The sequence below is a fragment of the Arachis stenosperma genome, chromosome 4 (assembly GCF_014773155.1).
Source record: "Arachis stenosperma cultivar V10309 chromosome 4, arast.V10309.gnm1.PFL2, whole genome shotgun sequence".
NCBI lineage: Eukaryota > Viridiplantae > Streptophyta > Magnoliopsida > Fabales > Fabaceae > Arachis > Arachis stenosperma.
The window spans coordinates 576960-595609 of record NC_080380.1 but is presented as its reverse complement, the minus strand read 5'-3'; the positions used below and the strand labels follow the sequence as shown (position 1 = coordinate 595609).

At 25.7% G+C, this 18650-nt stretch overlaps 2 protein-coding genes across 4 annotated transcripts; both read left to right on the top strand.

The window, feature by feature from the left end:
• Positions 1-478: 478 nt before the first annotated feature.
• LOC130973882 (protein SIEVE ELEMENT OCCLUSION B-like) lies at positions 479-6509 on the top strand. Its single transcript, XM_057898570.1, has 7 exons — positions 479-664; positions 748-837; positions 1464-1891; positions 3589-3683; positions 3795-3964; positions 4602-5093; positions 5860-6509. The coding sequence occupies exons 1-7, from the start codon at positions 479-481 to the stop codon at positions 6466-6468; spliced, it is 2070 nt and encodes a 689-aa protein (XP_057754553.1). The 3' UTR covers positions 6469-6509.
• A 1996-nt stretch (positions 6510-8505) lies between these two features.
• LOC130973534 (serine carboxypeptidase-like 10) lies at positions 8506-18386 on the top strand. 3 transcript variants are annotated; one of them, XM_057898114.1, is made up of 14 exons: positions 8506-8685; positions 8950-9097; positions 9779-9924; positions 11406-11602; positions 13452-13554; positions 13750-13787; positions 13963-14064; positions 14624-14710; positions 15450-15581; positions 15709-15780; positions 16548-16666; positions 17472-17585; positions 18049-18106; positions 18233-18386. In XM_057898114.1, exons 2-14 carry the CDS (start codon positions 8964-8966, stop codon positions 18314-18316), a joined length of 1386 nt encoding a protein of 461 aa, XP_057754097.1. In that variant the 5' UTR covers positions 8506-8685; positions 8950-8963; the 3' UTR covers positions 18317-18386. The 3 variants fall into 3 exon arrangements, with proteins under 3 accessions (XP_057754097.1, XP_057754099.1, XP_057754098.1); XM_057898115.1 differs by having other exon boundaries at positions 8566-8685; positions 15465-15581; XM_057898116.1 differs by lacking the exon at positions 9779-9924.
• The last annotated feature ends 264 nt before the right edge of the window (positions 18387-18650 follow it).

Here is an 18650-nt window from a genome sequence, read left to right as displayed (position 1 = left end):
TATGCTCTTTTCCCCCTAATCACATCACATCCATCTCGAACAAGTTAAAATGGTATATTAATACAGTTCACATGATGACAAACTTAAGGCACACAAAAGCTACATCAATTTTTTTATATATATTAAAAAAAATACTACATATCTAATAAATATTATAACACAAAATATATTATTTATACTTATATTTAAAAAGATTTTATATAAATAAATCAATCAAGTTTATATTTATATTTTTTAAAAAATATATATATATATATAAATTAATAAAATTTATTTATTTAAAATAATTTAATATTTATACTGATTAAATAATGACAAAAAATATTAAAAATTGTTGATCCACAAGAATTTTTGTATTGGCAATGTAAATTAATTTGCTTTATTTTTATCCTAGCTATATATATAAATAGGCATCTAAAGTGTTCATCTAATGAACTTTGAAAACAGGCCTAATTAAATCACCAAAACAAACATAATAATGTTTAAGGCAATTCCTCATCATCAGGGTTTGGTGAACCCATTCGAAATAAGTGATGAGAAGATTCTAGAGAAAGTTTACCAAACACATTTCCATTGTGTTGAAAAGTACGACCATGGATCGCTCTACCTTGTTGCTTCAAATGTTATCAAACATTCAATTGAAACTTCTGAATTGATTTTCAAGGTAAAATATATTTTTATATTTTTAAGCATTCGATCATTGGCAATGATTATGATTTATTTTTATTTTTTATTTTTTTTAAACAGAATGAGAAACAAATTAATCAAGATAAAGAAGAAACGGCTCCATCAATATCTTTCCCGCGACTCCCTCTCTTAAAGCGTATTTCATGCCAGGTAATAACAAAGTTTAAATTAACAAAGTTATAACTCTATTTCTAAACAGTAATATTAGAAAGAAAAAAAATATCTTATTTAATATTTATTAATTATTATAATAATTAATAAATACTAAATAAAATAAATTTTGACTGATTTTAACTATTTCTTTTTAAATATTTCTGATTTCTACATACTCCTTCTCTCTAATGCGGAATATTATAATGTCTCTAATAATATATGATTAGATTATAGAATAAATATCCAAATTGTTTATCAAAAAATTTTAGATAAAATATTTTAATTTAAAAAAAAAATAATAATTTATCTGATATTTTTTGAAAATCTAATTATTTTATAATAAAATTTATTAAAATTTTATATGTTTAAAATCCATTAAAATTTTGATTGAAAATTATTAAAATATTATTAGAGTTGTTAGTAGTTAAAAATTAAGTCAGTAATAACCAGTAGTTAGTAGATAAATATTTATAAAATTAGTTAAAAATATCTTTATAAATAGCATAACTCTTGTATCATGTAACAACAATTTCAAGTATAATAATATTATCTTTTTATTCCGTTCTTCTTCCTGAAAATCAACAAATAATACAAATTTTTTTAATTTTTGAATATTATTGTAGATGATATGTGTAGGTAGCGGTGAGAAAGATGAATATGCAGATGAAATAACAATATTGATACTGAAACAGTTGAGATCTTACTCATGGGAAGCAAAAGCAGCGATATCTCTAGCCGCATTTGCGTTAGAGTTTGGAAAGTTCTGGCACCTAGCGTTGCCGCCACGTGGCGACGAACTCGGAAAATGGTTGGCGGAGTTGAATGGGATTGAAAACTTGAGTGAGAACAAGGAGCAGCTGAGTAGGTTCAATGGATTGATGAAGAAGGTGATGGAAGTGATCGATGAGTGCATGACCAACAATAATGAAGAGTACAACATTGAGGATGTTCCTGCCTTGGCGGAAACATTGCATCACATCCCTGTTCTTGTTTATTGGGCAATCATCACCCTTGTCACCTCTGCCACCCACATTCATTCCTTCACTCATAAGTAAGCTTCAATTCCGTTAGCCAACTTCTGTCAACTCTTGTTTATGACTCTGTTTAATGGAAAGATTTTTATAAATATATTTAATAAAAATGTCTTTTTTATGACTGTATTTAATAAAAATGTCTTTATAGATATATTTTTTAAACGTGTCTCTTTATACATGTATTTAAAATATAATAATTAATTATTATTGACAATAAATTAACAGATAATATATTAATACCCAATACTTTTCCAATCTATTATATACAGGATCATTCAAATATGCATGTACTATCGTGGTTAAGATGATTGGATCAAGATTTTTTAAAGTGAGAAAATTGGTAAAGTAATAAAATGATGAGTTAATTATTCTTAAATTAAAATAGTGGGACATATTTTATTATAATATCATCAGACATACTTCTAAATTTTATTGCATATATATCTTATTTAAAAAAAAAAGTTTTTACTAACAAAGGTTACAAGTTTAGTATTTAAAAATAATAAAAAAATAAAATTTAATTATTGAAAAATAAAAATATTTAAGATTTCACTCATATTTAGTTATTGCAAAGACACTCTACTTACAACCGAAAATATTTATATTGTTAAGGGAGAAGAACCTGGTATCCAAGTTACCAGGTGTTAGTTAGTTAGAAAGTGAATTCTGTTAGGAGCAGGGACGGACATAAGGGGGGGCGAGTGGCGGCCTCGGCCCCCCCAACTTTTTTTAAGAGTAATAAGTTATTATGTATAATTTATTTTTTTAAAAAAAATATTTAGTATTTAGTCTAGTATAAATAAAAATTCAGTCTAATTTAAATATTAATAATTTTTAATATCTAAAAAGTAAGTAATAATATTAAAGAAATCTGAAAAAGATATTATTACTAATATTTTTTAATTAAATAAAAAATTTCAAATATCATAAAGTGAATTCTTTTTCTTCTTGTAGCCGTCTTTTTTTATTCATTTGGTATTAATTCTCTCTGTTTTAACTGCTACAATTAAGAGATCTTTTTCAACTATGAATATTGTGAAAAATAACTTAGAAACAAAATAAAAGATGAATTTCTTGATAATTTTCTTTTAATTATATTGAAAAGAAAATTACTGAAAAAATTTTACACAAATTCCATTATCGGTGAATTTTATGATATGAAGAATCGACCATTTCGTTAGTAAAAAATATACACATATTTCTTTTTACTTTAAAATATATTCTCTGTCAATATATTTTTGTAATACATCTTATATTATATAATTTTTTTACATAATTTTTAATATTATATGTGTTATTGGCCCCCCCATAATATCATTTCTGGATCCGTCCCTGGTTAGGAGCTGTCAGAGGTTGTTAGTGCAGCTTCTCTAGTAGTATATATAGGTCTTAAGGGCCTTTGTAAACACACACTCTAATAACAATTTCTCATTCAATGTCTCTTTTAATAACTCTTGTTCATTCTCTCTGCATCACTAGTTGCAAGATCATTCACATATATTGTGGTTTTAATGTGTGCTTTATTTATTCTTTTCACTTTTATAGTGATATACACAAGTTTAAATATATAAATAGAATTACTCAGAATATATATAATATGATTTAATTGTTAAAAACACTCTGAATTAATATATTATATATACAGAATTAACTTTTTTTTTTTATTTTGTGTAACTTTTTTTTCATATAGTTGGGATTGCTTTCATTCTTTCAGGGGTTATAAGTATGAATTATCCAAATTTGATGAAAAGATTGACTCCATTCTCAAAAATTTCAGGGAACTCCGGGAGAAGTGCAAAATGCAAATAGGTAGTTAATTATAGGTTTTGTAATTAATTAACTAGCGGCCTTTAATTAGTGAAGGGTGTTTATTCTCTTACATTATTTGATCTTAGAATCTTCAATTCATGGTGAATGTAGGAGCAATAGAAGATTACAAAAGGCGCAAGGATATTGTCAGTAGTGCCATTGAAACTACTACTAATAAGGATATTGATATTGTAAATTTTCTGGATGCTCTTATTATTCCTAATAATGGAAGCCAAGATCAAAAACTAGTTGTCTATGATGGAATTAGCAAAGAACAGCAGGTAGTATTTGCATTACTATACTGATTAATAATTTAGCTTTATCTGATATACTCCGTTGTTTAATTATTAGTATTATTCATCAGTCTCTAATGATTTTTTTTTAGAAAAAAAATCCTAAACAGTCCTTTGACAATTATTTCGAAAGATAACGAGGCCTTCACAAAAAAAAAAACCAATCTAGTTCCTGAGCTTTATTTTTATAGGACTGATTAGCTCCTATGCCAAAAAAAGTCAATGTTATTTTTTTCAGTCCCAAAAAAAACCAAGGACCAGATTGGGTATTTTTTATCGTCAAACACCTCGTAATCCTTTCGAAATAATTATCAAGGGTTGGACGGGGTATTCACTCTTTTTTTTTTTAATTTCTTTCATTCTATATTATTCATTGTTTCTAATGGCTAGAATTTTAGTATCATAATATTACTTTTCCTAAAATATTAAGTTATAAAAAAAAGTATATGAACGATTGTATCCTTAGTATGTTACTTTTTAAGTTATAAAAACTTTAGTACTATATCATGATATTGCTTCTTTCAAAAGTTTAAACTGGTAGGAAGAGGTTCATGAATGATTATATCTATGACATTTAGGGTTAACGATAAAAAGTTGATCCATAATATTTGAATCTTAACTGCAGATTGGCGTTCAAGATTTTAAGAATAAGTATGTATTATTGTTCATTTCAAGTATTGATGACAACTTTGAAGGTGAGATTCAACTACTAAAATCAATGAATGAGAAACTAAAGCAAGATCCAAAAGAGATACAAGGCTACAAGAAAGAGGACTTGAAGATTTTATGGATTCAATCAGTGGATGAGGGTGATGGAGATGAGAAACCAAGCAAAGCATCATTGGAGAATCTTGAGAAAGGGTGGTATGTGGTAAAGGAATTTAAGTTCAAAACAGGTATAAGGTTGATGAGAGAAGTTTTCAACTACAAGGACAAGGCAATTATAATGCTCATAGGCCCTCAAGGCAAAGTAGAGAACCATGATGCAAAGCACACAATTTCTACATGGGGAATTGATGGATTCCCATTTAGAGCTTCTGATCACATTCGTCTTACAAAGCAATGGGACTGGTTTTGGAACGTACTCACCGATCTCAGTCCATCAATAAGGGAATTGGTATGTGAATATTTGCACCTAAACATCTATAATTGTTTATGTTTTATCCTTCTTACTCCCTTGTTACGAAAATGAATCTTCTCAATTGTTAAAAAAAATTAAGAGTGTAAAATGTGATCTTTAACCCTTTATTGTTCTTTTTCATATTTATTTTTAGTCCCATTTATAAAACTAACGATGAGAAATCACACTTTACTCTTTCAATTGTTAAAAAAATTGAGATGATTTATCCCCTTATTACTATGTATATATCCACCACCTCAACAATCTCACCCCTTAAAGGGAAGAGAAAAGCGCAATAAAAGAGAAAGAAGAAGAGGAAGGTGTATAAAAAGAGAGAAAAGTGTTAGAAAGAGAGCGTTAAAGTTATCGTTAAAGGAATGATAGAGAACGATAAAAATCGTTTTGGAGAAAGTATGTTGTTGGATTACTAAACTAAATGAGTTAGATTAAATAAATAGTTTTGTTAGGTAGATAATAATTTTTCTAAATAATATGAACAATAAACTTTAAAATTAGTCCAATAAAATAAAAACACACAGTATCCCTATGAAAATCACAAAAATCACAAGTGGAAAAGGAAGATTATTAGTCACTAAATTTATTGTCTCCTTATACTTTTCCTTAAATAAATTCAGATGGTTAAATAATGATTAAAATCAATAAATTCTGAGGGCCCTTAACATTTATCTTCTTGTTATTTACAAATAATTTTTTTTTTTCACCTTACATCCAAAAATAATAATTTTTTTTTCCATGAAATCAGATAGAGAAGGGCTGCTACCTGTTCATCTATGGTAGTACCAACAATAAGTGGATCCAAGATTTCACTACAGCTTTGGAGAACTTGAATGAAAGCATGAAATCATCAGAAACCACATCAATTGAGTGGTATCAATTTGGAAGGGAAAGCCCAAAGATTATACCATGCTTCTGGATCGCCATAGACAACTTACTACTCTCCACCAAGAAACAGAAGAAGAATGAAGAACAAGAAGAAGAGAACTCTGTAACAAGAGAGATACAGAAGCTGCTGTTACTTAAACAAGACCCAAACGGATGGGTAGTTCTGAGTAAAGGGCGTCAGGTGAAGCTTCTTGGTGAAGGTGAAGCTATGCTTTACACAGTGAAAGCTTTTGATGCTTGGAAGAAGGGAAGATTGTATAAAGAAGTAAGCTTTGATTCTGGTTTTAAACATCATTATGAGCATGAGAGAAGCAAGCGTAAACAGAAATGTGCACATAGAGAATTTGCTAATTATCCCACAGATATTTTAGCTCAAATTCCATGCCCTGTTAAGTGTGGACATGAAATGGAGGTAACTTCTGTTAACTATAAGTGTTGTCATGGACTTGAATCTAGCCATCATGTTTAAACTTTTTTGTTTACACTTGTAATCATCTTTGTTAACTATAAGTTGAGGAATAAGTGATAAAAAATATTATTTATACACTAAAATTAATCATTAATGTATTTGTGTATAAATATACATGTAATTTAATTTATTTTTAATGTATATTTATATTTTAATATTATTTTTATACTAGCTGACTTTAGTAACTGATTTTAATATACATATAGTGTTTGTTTGGATGTCATTATTTTGATAAAAAAATATATTTTTCAATGAAAATGATCTTTTTTTATTTTTTAGTGTGTTTGACAAATTTCTAGTAGTAAAAGTAAAAGTACTAGAAAAATAAAAATTTTTTTTTGAGAAGTTGTAATTTACATCTTTTTTTAAAAGATCTTTTTTCCTTAAAAAAATATTTTTCATGTAATAAATAAACAAAGAATTACTTTTATATTGTTATACCAAAAAATAATTGATAAATAAAAAGATTTTTTTGTATGAGATATCCAAACATAAAATTATTTTTACTTTTCTATTAGATTTTTAAAAAAAATAATTCAAAAAAAATATCTTTTTTTTAAAAGGTCATCTAAATAAGTAATATAGTTGACTTAATATTATTTATATCTTTTTTTTTAGAGTGGGCTTATAGGCTTTTTAAATGGACTGAAAAACATGTGATCGACCATGTTTGTGAATGGATCTGATTGGAATACATGCTAGTTTAACACGGATAGCAAGAACCTAACTTCTTGGGTATCTACAAGAAGAATATTTTAAAGAAACATTACGACAAAGGAGAAAAAACAAGAAGCGTTACAAGAACCTTTGATACACTTGACATAGCTGAAACTCCAAATCTAGGTAGACATTCACGTGAAATCAACTTCGAGTTTTTATCATAACATTTTATTAGTTATTTACATGTCACTCAATGACATTATTATAAATACTTTAAATAATCACTAAATTTCGTTAGACGAATCAAATTTTTAATATTTTTAGGTTTATTAATTTTTTTTTATTGTGCTCATATTTGTGTAAAGACTACTTTAGTCTACGATTTTTAATTTTAGAGATTAAATTAAGTAGTTTAACAAAATTCAGAGATTAAATCAAGTCACTTGTAATCATAATATATCAATAACAAATAGATAAATCACAAAGCAAAATATGTTTTTGTCATGTAACACTATCATTTACATTAATATGTCACGTGTCATTAATTAACATGCCATTATTCGATTATACATAGTCGAACCATGTTTTAACTAGTGACATTGATAATCCATATCAGATAAAGCAAGTAAAATGATTACTCATTATTTCGATATTTTTAATATTAAAAACAAATTAACCATTGGTTTAATGAATTTTATAAAATTTTTATTGTAATAACTACTATGTGTGTTTTCAATTTCTTTTAAAATATTTAATTTCTTTTATATATTTTTGCATGTGATATCGTATAGGTAGAGGTGGAAAAATAGTTCTGTTTGTGTTGTTTTTTGAGAAAGGAAGGCAATACGTTAGTTTAACGTTGAGGGAGTGGGTTTCGAGAGAGAAACGACCTCATTTTCTTTCATTTATGCGCCACAATAATACTACGTCGCATTTTCTTTGCCCGCGTATTGTAGAAGAGTACAGAACAGTTTTTCGGTGGAGTCAGGTGGACAGAAATTGCTAAAAAGACGACTGTGGGTCCCGACGTATAACTTCAGGGATAAAATTGGGTAACTAATAAATTCAGAGACTATTTTGAGACTCCAATATAATTTTATGGACCACTTTAAAACTTAACTCTCATATATAATATATATAAAATAATTAATAAAATATTTAATAATATTATATCATATTTAAATTTTTACTTTAATTTATGTTATGTATGTAATGATAGTTATATAAATTTTAATTTTTAATTTTATTTGTTGAATTTTAATAATTATAGAAGCAAGTAGAAACAGAGTAAATATCTACAAAAATAAAATAAAATTTAAATTTTTACTACCTACGTATAAAAATGACACGAATTGGATGCGAATTATTATAGGACAAAACAAAGTCGGATAGGACAAAAACTCGTCCATGACCACCGTAAGTAGAGGACACGGGTAGATTTGCTATAGCTGGCAACAATTGACAAGCAAATTCATTATGTTCTCTCCATCCAGCTCAGTTCACAATAAATCCACTTTGCTTGCTTCAACTTCTGGTGGAAACTCCGGAACCTAACTGGTACTTGTTCAATCTTCGCTCTCTGTTTCTATGTTCCTAATTATCCATATTGTTCAAATTATTTTTCGAATCTAATATTTGATCAACGACCAATCTTGTATCTTTTGTAATTAGAATAATTGTCAAAATTCAGATTTTGTTACAATCAATAATATATAGTAATTTAATTAATTGTATAAAACCTCCATTAAAATCCGTAGTGGGGCATCAAGTTATTAAATATGTATAAATATGACAAAAGCATGGAATGTTGATGATGTGTAGAGATCCAAGGAGGCATGGGTTGGAGATGTTGGTGTGTGGTTCTGGTTGTTCTTCTTCTTCAACCACTCATAGATTCTGCTTCTGCGAGCTCCATTGTTAAGAACCTACCGGGTTATGACGGCCATCTTCCATTCAACCTTGAAACCGGGTCAGTACTTATAATTTATTTTTCCTTTTTATTTCAAGTCATTATTACAATAAAAGAGTCTCGTGAGTCAACACTTTCTAATTATTCCGGTTTTTGTGCCAATGAAATATGTAATAAAGACGAAGAATATAATTATTTTAAAGCATATATATATTCCGAAATATTATATTTATTTTATTTATAAAAAAAAATCTCTATTGTATTCCTATAGGTTGGGTTTGTTTTAAGAATAGAACAAGACAAGACACTAATAATAAGACAGGATAAGATATTGATAGACAGAAACATAAAATTCTGTGTTCTTATATTCTGTTTAGTGATAAATTAAAACAAATTATAAAAATTCAATATATTTTCATTTTTTTATTAAAAAAATTTGAGATAAAAAATATAATAATAAAAAATATAATTATAAAAAATTAACAAGAATAATGAAAGAAAAAATAAAAAATAAATTGTGTCTTTTGTTACTATTTCCAATGGACACAAAATACACTAATTCAGTATCTTTAGACACATTATTTCTGTTTATGTCTTCTCTGTAAATACAATTTTGTATCTCAGTATTTTTATTTTAATGTACTGTCTCTATAAACAAACGCAGTCATATTGTTTGATGCATTTTTTTAAAAAGAAATATAGGTCATGGGTGCAAATATTCAAGTCATTTTGTGTGTGTAGATATGTAGGGGTTGGGGAGGAGGAAGCTGTGCAATTATTTTACTTGTTTGTGGAATCTGAAAGAAATCCTTTATTTGATCCACTTCTGCTCTGGTTTGTTGGAGGTCCTGGTTGCTCTGCACTTTCTGCATTCTTTTTCGAAAATGGTAAGTCACTTAGATTGAATTAGTATTTTTTAATCAAAATATAAATTTTTTAAAATTATATCAATTTTATTTTAATATTATAAAGTATGACATAAAAAATTTATATAATTAAATTATTTTTATAGAAACAAGATTAAAGTTTTATATAAAAAAATTAAATAATAAATTTTTTATTATTATTTTTATATAAAAGAATTTATTTTTTATTAATAATTAATTTTAATATTCGTTATCTAAAACTTGAAAAAAAATTAGTTATTCAATTTTGTATATTTAATTAGATATTAAATTTATTACACAAATAAAAATAATTAATTTCCATACTTGTTATTTAAAAATACAATTAGATATTAGTATAAAAAAATTATATTAATAGTTATAAAATTAACTCAAAAATATATTTTTTTAAATAATTAAATCTTGATTCTAATGATTTATTACAAGATTAGTATCCTCTCCAAATTATATGTAATAAGTTTCTAAAGAAAATAAAAATAAGACATATAAGTCTTTTCGATACACTTTTAAAAATCTATTTGGCCAAGTAAAAATAGCAAATTTGACTAAGGTAAAAACTTATATGTCTTATTTTTGTAATGTTCAAAATCCTAAATGTAATAAAAAGTTTTTGAAAATAAAAATGTCCGATATAAGATTTTTTAGGGACCTTTTTGGGTATATACTCTTAAAATTAAATGGAAGAAAATCACTCTGCCTTCTATTCAATTTTCTAATGCAACAAGAGAGGGACTCGTCCAATCTCACCTGTGTCTACACTATGCTTTCATCATGAGACCAAAAAAGCTGTTTCACTCTTCTAATCTCTCTCTCTTTCTCTTCCTAGTGTCGGCTATAATAATTTAAGAAATATTTAACCAAGTTGGGTTGATTTAGTAGTTAGTTCAATAATCCGTTTAAAACAAGTGTTGGAGGTTCGAATCCTACCTTGTGCATGCAGTAATTCATTGGCCAACAACAAACCCTTAAATGGAGCTCAATACCGTAACTGATTAATCCTTAGCTTGCTAGGTTAAGAAATACCATGAAAAAAAAAAGTATTTATATACCTCATATTAAGTTAACGATAAAAATTCTAAATCCACTAACATAAAATTTAATATATTATCTGAAAAAATAAAATAAAAAACATAAATTAATCTAAACATTTTAACACTTAAAAATATAAACTAATACCTATAAAATAATATTTATATTTCTAATGTCACACCCGAGCGAGAGAGAAAAAGAGTAAAAACATTATGAAAATTTTCAATATATCAAAATATATGAAGCTATAGAAAAATTTATCGTAATAAACTATTGAAATCATCTTTTTATAAAAATATTGACATCGAAATAATTATAAATGTATCTTATTTGTACTGCTAACAAAATACATGTAAAATTTTTTAAAAACTTATCTTGTGTGCAATGAAAATACATGAGCTAATTAATTTTGCTAATAGGTTAACCATTTGCAGGACCTCTAAGAATGGATCGAAATTTGAGTGAAAATATTCCAAAACTTGAGCTGAACCCATACTCATGGACCCATATGTTGAACATGTTATACATAGATATTCCGGTGGGCACTGGATTTTCTTACTCAAAAACGCAACAAGGTTACTATAGTAGTGACACATTATGGGTTGACCATACATATGCTTTTCTACAAAAGGTGAAGAATTCTTATACTTTAATACTTCATAAGAATGTACATAATTTGGATTTGGGTTTGGTTAGGGTTTACTGGTTTAGGATTCTGGTTGAATGGAAAATTAAGGATAAATATAGGAAAAAAATTAACTACTTATTGATTATAAAAAAAATTAACGGTATATATAAAATTAAAACTTATTTAAAATATCAAAAATAAAATTTAATCATTTTAAATATTAAGAATAATTTTATAAAAAAAATTTAATTAATAAAATATAAAATTTATAAAAATGTGTAATACATGAAAAATTACTATTTAAAATAAACATTACACATCTCGAGTATATAATTTTGAAAACTAATAAAAACACAAAAACGGGTATATACCCGAGATATGATCTAATTAGAGTAAAAAGGAAATTAGTTGTATCCGAAATATGACATAATTGGGTTGTTGTATATAAATCGGTTATTGAGTACTCGATATATGATCAGTTAAAAATTGAAGTTAGTGTATTTGAAATATGTGTATAATTATTTAAGTGTTTCTATATTTTAGATAATTACATAAAAAAAATTTATATAAAAATTTATTTACCTCAATCATTAATCACACTACATCTATTTCTCTATCTTATTCTCCTTATCTTTTTTATATATATGTCTAATAATCAGTTTTTTTTGTGGTAGTTTATCCCAATAGAATAATAAAAAACAGTGAAAAAAGAGTAATATTTAAGTGCAATTTATCTGTGATATTGTGTATTTATTGTATTAATTTTTTAGATGCACTAAATAATTTCATATTGAACAACATGGAAGCAATAAGTTCTAAGGAGGTTGGAAGAATTGCATATAGATTTCTATCAGCGCTGCCGAGTGAAGGGTTTATTAACATAATACTTTGTGTCGAAAATAACCAGCATGTGAGAGTAATGTTCGACATATATGCTCGATTAATATCGCAATATGTGATGGAGTGGTATACCACAGTTCGTGATGTAGGTGGCGGTTGTGGACCGCCCCCTTCGGTCTCGCAAGAAGTCCCGGTAGCAGCAAGACTGATTCATTTTGTCGAACCTCGAGATAGTGTCTAAGAAGACGAGAGTGAGTCTGATTCGGATTACGTTGCCAAAACTAAATCATCTAACAAGAGTGATTCTTTTGAGGAATATGTGCCAGAGACTTTAACTAGTGAGGGTGTTCAGTTTCTTCTTCTCTCTCCTTTTGCCATTTAAATGATTATTAGAAGTTCTAAAGCATTAACATACTCTTAACTTAGATGCAATACAATTAGATGATCTTTTTAACTTTGGAGAAGGAAAAAATGAGAACGTAGATGGTGGCATAGAATTTCGGATAGACTATAAGTTTAAGAGTAAAGATATTATTCTTATAATACTAAAAAACAACAATATTCAAATAAATGTTGAATACAAAATTTTAAAATTAGATAGACTGAAATATCTAATTTAATTCCTTTTTGAAATTACTATGAAAGCTTGTTTACATTTTAGGGGAGTTCATAACCAAAAAGTTTTGCTAGTTTAATGTCTATAGCTCTATTGTGTTGGTAGAGAAAAAAGGAGGGGGGAGAGGGTATATATAGTTTAATAAATGGTGATAATTCGTATAAACATGTCTTAGTTATCATAATTTAATAAATATATCTTCATGACTTCATGTAAGTAGCTAGCATTCTTGGGCCGACGTGCCTCTAAGTGCAGCATTCTTGGGCCGGCTATTACATCGAGCCCAATCTAAGGGGTTGGTACATAACAAAAAAAATCATACATTTTTTTGGTTTCCAAACATGCTCTTAATTATGACGGATTGCAGATAGTGATAGGTTTCAATTTGTAATGCAGTGGTTTATTGATCATCCAAAGTTCAACTCAAATCCATTTTACGTTGGTGGTGGCTCGTATTCAGGATCTCCTACTGCTCCTCTCGTTCAAAAATTATATGATGGTAAATAGGGTGAACATCTATTTTAATTTATGTGAAAACTCAGGTGCATAAATTTAGTCAAAATCGATCAAATTATCTAACCTCTCTCAACTATTAATTTCATGACTGTACCTGAGTTTCCACTTTTAATTTATTTGATTGCATAAATTTGGTCCGAAACTCGGTTTGATTTATTCGACTTTCTTTAATTCGCAGGTTACGTAGCAGGTCGTGTACCACGCATTAATATCAAAGTACAGTATACCAATAAATTCAACACATTTTTCGTATTTAATTTTACTCTCTGTCTCGTTTTTTCACTCAAAACTGTATATATTATTTTGACTTAAATACACTTTTGGTCTTTATTTTTTTTATTTTAGTTTTCATAAATTTTTATTTTGATTTTGGTCCAATAAAATTTACCAGGGTTACGTGATTGCAAGCCCAGCGGTGGACGCATATGAGAGCGAGAACACGAAAGTGTTGTATGCATACCAGATGTCTCTCATACCAGAATTACTCTATCAGGTAATTTAATTCGCCAAATATTTGGTAACCAAAATATATTAATAGTTAGAAACAAGAAACTAATATGGAAGAAGAATTTGTGTATTATTGAGTGTAATTAAGTTGTTTGTAATGATACAATATTTATAAGTATTAAAGAAATCGTAATAATAAAGACGTAATATTCTATAATAAATATCCAGATATACTAAATAATACTAATTGATCATAATTAATCTTAATTATATTCTAACATTAATAAAAATAATTATAATTTATCCTTTTTAATATTTATAATTAGGTGCAGTCGACTTCACGTGAAGTTGGTAATTGAGAGCCGTTAGATAATTTGACTGATTTGACTAAATTTTCATCTAGCGACTCTCAACTATTAACTTCACGTGAAGTCGACTGCGCTTGAGTTTTCACCTTATAATTATTATAATAATTAATAAATATTAAATAAAATAAATTATAATTATCTTTTTTTTTTTCTAACATTATGTTAAATTCATGACTTCTTTATTTGCTGATTTTGTTGCTTCATCTTGTTTCTTTCCTTTTTTTTTCTTAAATGCAGTCGATAAAAGAACATTGTGGTGGTAATTATGTAAATATTGATCCAGAAGACACAAAGTGTGTTTCAGATTATGAAGCTTATTCCGAGGTTAGTACGATATGTAACAACGAGTACATTATATTTTCTTCTTTAGATTTTTAAAATTTTTTAAAATTATTCGTAATATTTTATTTAATTCAATTTTGTTTTTTATATTTAAAATTAATTTAAATTTTATTCCCATAATTAAGAGAAAAAATTATCTGTGCAACTTATATATTTAATTTGTATCTGATATAAATTTTACGAATAATATCTAATTTATTAGTCTATTTTAGGACAGAGATTAAGATTGGATAAGTGGGGCAATGACTTTCTCGAAATTAAAAATTTTAATATATAAATGTCACTACTTATTTTTATATTAATCTCTTTTAATTTTAATTTTTTTTTAAAGTTATATTTGTATAATGAATATTATCATGAAGATTTTATAATTATCTTTATATAAAGATTTTTATTATTATTAAATAATAAATTGTAAGATTTCATTTTGATATATTATAAAAGTGTTATTTTTTTAAAAAATATAATTAAATAAATTAATTAAAACACATTTTTAACACAAAAATTTTCGTAAAAAAATATTTTTAACATCTTCATTTAAATAAATACCATATTTTTATATTGATCTTCTCTTAAGAACTGCTCTAACTCCATCTTGGTCTATTTAAAATATTTCAAAAACTTTATAGACAAAAAGTATTATTTATCACTTAAGTTTTTGGGTCTCGCAATTAATATTAAGTCCTAGTACATATAAGATATAATTAAAATAATGATGTAGCTTATGGATTTGCAGTTAGTTCGTTATATAAATCCACAACAAATTTTGGAACCTTTGTGTGAAACGACACCTGGTGTGAATCATGGAATTTTACAATCCTCACTTCAACATCCTTCAGAATTTTGGTGTAGAGTTAAGTACATTCACTTTATTATTTGTCTTTACATAATTCATTCTCATCATCCATTTATATTTGAATACAGGATTAAGAGAAAATTAACATTAGACCTAACTTGATTATGCTAACCGTCTATTTTAGAGTTATTCTCACATTCTTGTGGACACATGGGCAAATGATCAAAGTGTGAGGAAAGCCTTGTACATTAGAGAGGTAATAATGCTACATACTTTGAATCATGATTTCATATTTAGATTATTAGCCGGTAGAAACTCAGGTGCAGTCGACTTTAAGTGAAGTTAATAACTAAAAGTTATTAAATGATTTGATTGATTTAACTAAATTTTTATCTAACTAACTTTACGTAAAATTGACTGTATTTGAATTTTCACCTTATTAACCAATGATGAGTAGTAACTTTTTTTAATCGGGACAAAATACGATAGGATAATTAGTTCGAGATATTATTGTATTTTAGTTTAATTATTTTGTTTGTTTTATAATTTTATTAAATTTATAATTAATTCTTTTATATTTTTTTAATTAAGTTTTTATACTGTTTTTAGTTTGTAAAAAATATTCAATCAATTATAAATACTTTTAACTTATAAAAAATATTTAATTAATTTTAATATTTTTTATATTAAAAAATTAATTATAAAATTAAAAATAATGTAAAAATTTAATTAAATATATATATATAAATTTAATTAAAATTTTAATAAAATTATAAAAATTAATAAAATAATTTTATTGATCTGCGTATTTAAACATATTTGTTCATGATAACTCAATAAAATAGTTATACTCCATAGATATTAATTAATTACGGTATGTAAATGAAAAGGTTTTTTTCTGTTACTCTTGTACAGCTTATTAAAAAAGCTATCTTGATGGATGTATATAGTTTTAATATATTAATTAATAATCAGTTTACTGAGAATTAATTCCATTAATATTGGGATGTAAATACTAAATAGGGAACTAAGGGAGAGTTCTTGAGATGCAACAAGACTTTGGCATATAACGTCACTCTACTCAGCGTTGCAGGATATTATCAAAATTTGACCAAGGCCAACATCCAAGCTCTAGTTTACTGGTTAACTTCTTAATTATATTATTAATGGATTATATTATGGGTATACTAAAATTAGTTATTAGTATAAAATATAAGAGTTATTTAAATAAAAATATTTAAAATATTTTTTAAAAATATTTTTTAATAATTAAAACTTAATACATATAATTATTAAACTGTGTTATTTTTATTAAAATTAAATCAAACAAATTAATTTGATTAAAAAATAATAAATTACACATTAAATTAGTTTAAATTAATATTTTTTTATAAAAAATAACTATAATATATTTATTATAAAAAATTATTAAAATATTATATTATTATTATTATTATTATTATTATTATTATTATTATTATTATTATTATTATTATTATTATTATTATTATATAATTTTGAGAACCGTAAATCTTAATCCTTTTCTTTTCTCTGTGTCGTCGTTATAGGAGTATTTTAGTTATTTTCTATAATAAGATTATTGTAGTAATTTTCTATAAAAAAATATTAATTTAGATCGGTTCAATGTTTAATTTATTAATTTTTCGACCAAATCAATTTATCTAATCTAATTTTAATGAAAATAATACGGTTTAATTGATTATATGTATTGAATTTTAATTACTAAAAAATATCTTTAAAAAAATATTTTAAATATTTTTATTTGAGTGACTCTTATAAAATATATATTGAATATAAATATATATAAAAAATAAATTAAACTATATATATTTATCCACAAATATATTGTTGTAAGTTTAGTAGCTATATTTTGTATTTTTTTTTTAAACGAGAAACTTTAATTTGTGTTGTTCTATATAATTGCAGTTCTGATCTTGATATGTCGATACCACACATAGCTACACAAAATTGGATAAAGTCATTAAACCTTAGCATATATGACACGTGGCGTGCATGGTTTGTTGATGGTCAAGTAGCCGGGTAATATATTATAAAATTTTCTTCTTTTTTATAGCACTTGGTAAAATATAATTCTAAAATATAATACTAAATGCTATACAGATATTTGTTTGTTGTTCTTCGTATTGTTGTGTTGAGTTAGTTTCTTTAAAAAAAAATTGCTGCACAGATAGGTTGACAACTGATTATTAATATAAGTTATGAGTTATTTTTTTTGAGTTATGACAACGGATTATTGGTATACAAAGCATTTTATACAAATTATATAAGTATTCTATCGTAAGTATCTAGCTAGACTAGACTAGTAAGTAGTAAGTATATTATTTAATTTTATTTATTATGCTCCAATTTATTTATATATATAATAAGTTATACCCAAATCATATTAGTTCTTCATAGCTTTTAAAATTCTATCTTTTTCTATCAATAAATAATTTTGTGCATTCACATCACAAATTACATGCTTCATTTAATGTTTACACAGATTTACGGAAATTTACAAAATGAAAGAAGACCATTACTTAACATATGTGTCAGTAAAGGTAAGTTACAATGCCATTTTATGTTACATTTAATTTGTCAGTTTAATAATGAATTTGCATTTTTCTTAACAAAAATCACGTATACTTCACTAGATGCATGTATTTATTATTGTAATAAAAATGCAGGGTGCTGGACATGTAGCGCAGACATTTAAACCCAAGGAAGTTTACCATATGATAAAGAGGTGGTTTTCATATTCTCTTATATGAGATTATATATGCTTCCATTATTGAAATCAAATTTAATAAGAGGAAAAACTTGATTATTGTTGTATTTCAATCAATTGTGACACCATTCAAGTATCTCTTATAGTAGTTGATTCATAATATGCAAGTCAAATACCAATTCCAAGGAGAATTGCTATTTACATGACAATTGCTATATATCTCAAAGACATAATAATAATAATAATAATAATAATAATAATAATAATAATAATAATAATAATAATAAATAAATAAATAAATAAAAGAAGGTTATGCTTTCAATTTTTTAATATAAAATAAATATTAAATTTTATTAAGTGCAAATATTTTCTATGAA

Excerpts from the sequence above, each read along its gene's own strand:
- LOC130973534 (XM_057898114.1), top strand. The coding sequence starts at position 8,964 with ATGGGTTGGAGATGTTGGTGTGTGGTTCTGGTTGTTCTTCTTCTTCAA. Across the intron at positions 14,065-14,623 it reads TACCAGAATTACTCTATCAG|TCGATAAAAGAACATTGTGG; the intron begins GTAATTTAATTC and ends TCTTAAATGCAG. Across the intron at positions 16,667-17,471 it reads ATCCAAGCTCTAGTTTACTG|TTCTGATCTTGATATGTCGA; the intron begins GTTAACTTCTTA and ends ATATAATTGCAG.
- LOC130973882 (XM_057898570.1), top strand. The coding sequence starts at position 479 with ATGTTTAAGGCAATTCCTCATCATCAGGGTTTGGTGAACCCATTCGAA. Across the intron at positions 665-747 it reads CTTCTGAATTGATTTTCAAG|AATGAGAAACAAATTAATCA; the intron begins GTAAAATATATT and ends TTTTTTAAACAG. Across the intron at positions 1,892-3,588 it reads ATTCATTCCTTCACTCATAA|GGGTTATAAGTATGAATTAT; the intron begins GTAAGCTTCAAT and ends TCATTCTTTCAG.